This window comes from Cannabis sativa, chromosome 6 (genome assembly GCF_029168945.1).
Source record: "Cannabis sativa cultivar Pink pepper isolate KNU-18-1 chromosome 6, ASM2916894v1, whole genome shotgun sequence".
In the NCBI taxonomy this organism is placed as follows: domain Eukaryota; kingdom Viridiplantae; phylum Streptophyta; class Magnoliopsida; order Rosales; family Cannabaceae; genus Cannabis; species Cannabis sativa.
The window spans coordinates 23,312,043-23,313,455 of record NC_083606.1 but is presented as its reverse complement, the minus strand read 5'-3'; the positions used below and the strand labels follow the sequence as shown (position 1 = coordinate 23,313,455).

Below are 1,413 nucleotides of genomic sequence, written 5' to 3'. Positions count from 1 at the left end.
ATAAGTATTATTTGTAAGTATTTTATTCTTAGTAACGATCACCCTAATGGTGGCTACTAGGAGTAAGACTTACAAAAGTATGAAACAATGGTGGAAGCTCATAAGATAGAATCGCCTTGACTCTCGCCTAAACGGGATAACGCTGGATTCTCATCTTGATCGAATAAAAGGTTGCTAGAATGTTTGCCTTTTAGATGAGCTGACTACTCTATTCAATGAATGATATCTTTGACTCTCGCATAAACGGGACACTGGTATCAGTTTGTTGGAAACCTTGGAAATTATCTAGAATTGTATGCTTTAGTATTTTCACTTGTCATTTCTACTTGTTAAGTGCTTAATAATTTCTGAATGTGTATGATTTTGTATTAAACCTTAGTTGATTTCAATTTATTGATATTTGTAGTACCCAATATGACTATGAACAACCCCATGGTGTCACTGTTGACTGACAACAAGCTCTCTGGAGCTAACTTTGTCAAATGGAGAGAGAACATTAATATTGCTCTCATTGGTGAAAATGCCCTGTTTATGTTAATTGAAGAGGCTCCTGAGCAGCCAAGTGAGAATGCGACCAAGGCAGTCAAGGAAAAGTTTGAGCGTTGGCAAAATGCTAACAATAAAGCTCGATACTTTATGCTGTCAAGCATGGTTGACACCTTGAAAACAAGGTTTGCCAATACTCTCACGGCTGCAGATATCATGAACCAGTTGACTGAACTGTTTGGGATAGCGTCAATTCAAGCTCGCTTTGAGGCAACTAAGAATTTTATCAATGCACGGATGAAATCTCATTAGAATGTGCGTGATCACCTGCTCCAGATGACTAGTTACTTCCAAGAGGTTGAGAATCATGGAGTTGTTATAGATCAGACAACTCAAGTGAGTTTGATCTTGAATAATTTGACTCCAGCTTTTCTGCCTTTTACATCAAATTATGTCATGAACAAGTTGGAGTTTGACTTCCACGGGTTGATCAACAACCTTCAGACATTTGAAAATTTGATTGTAGGACCACAGAAAGGAGGAACTAAAGCTCCTAGTTTTGGCACTGCTAATGGTACGTTCAAGGCAGAGGCAAACATTGCCTCTACTTCGAAACCCAGCAACAAGAAGAATTGGAAGAATAGCAAGAAGTCTCTTAAAGCTGTAAAAACGGCAAATAAGAAAAGGCTGCTAATCCAAATGCAAAGCAAAAAGGAAAGTGTTTCTATTGCAACAAAAAGGGCCATTGGAAACTCCAGTGTCCTAAGTTTTTGGCAAAGAAACAAGGTATTTCTATTTATGCTATAAACTCATGTGTTTTAGAGAATTATTATTTCCTTGGGTTAATAATTCTGGATCTACTAACCATGTTTATTTTCTTCTTATTTCAACCCCAGCTGCTTAAACTTGGATTACTATCCTAGCGAG

General features: G+C 37.5%; 1 protein-coding gene across 1 annotated transcript; it reads left to right on the top strand.

The window, feature by feature from the left end:
• Positions 1 to 414: 414 nt before the first annotated feature.
• Positions 415 to 798, top strand: LOC133039213 (uncharacterized). The gene has a single exon (XM_061118052.1). It carries the CDS (start codon positions 415 to 417, stop codon positions 796 to 798), a length of 384 nt encoding a protein of 127 aa, XP_060974035.1.
• The last annotated feature ends 615 nt before the right edge of the window (positions 799 to 1,413 follow it).

Bases quoted from the DNA above. Each gene is read 5' to 3' on its own strand.
- LOC133039213 (XM_061118052.1), top strand. From the start codon at position 415: ATGACTATGAACAACCCCATGGTGTCACTGTTGACTGACAACAAGCTC.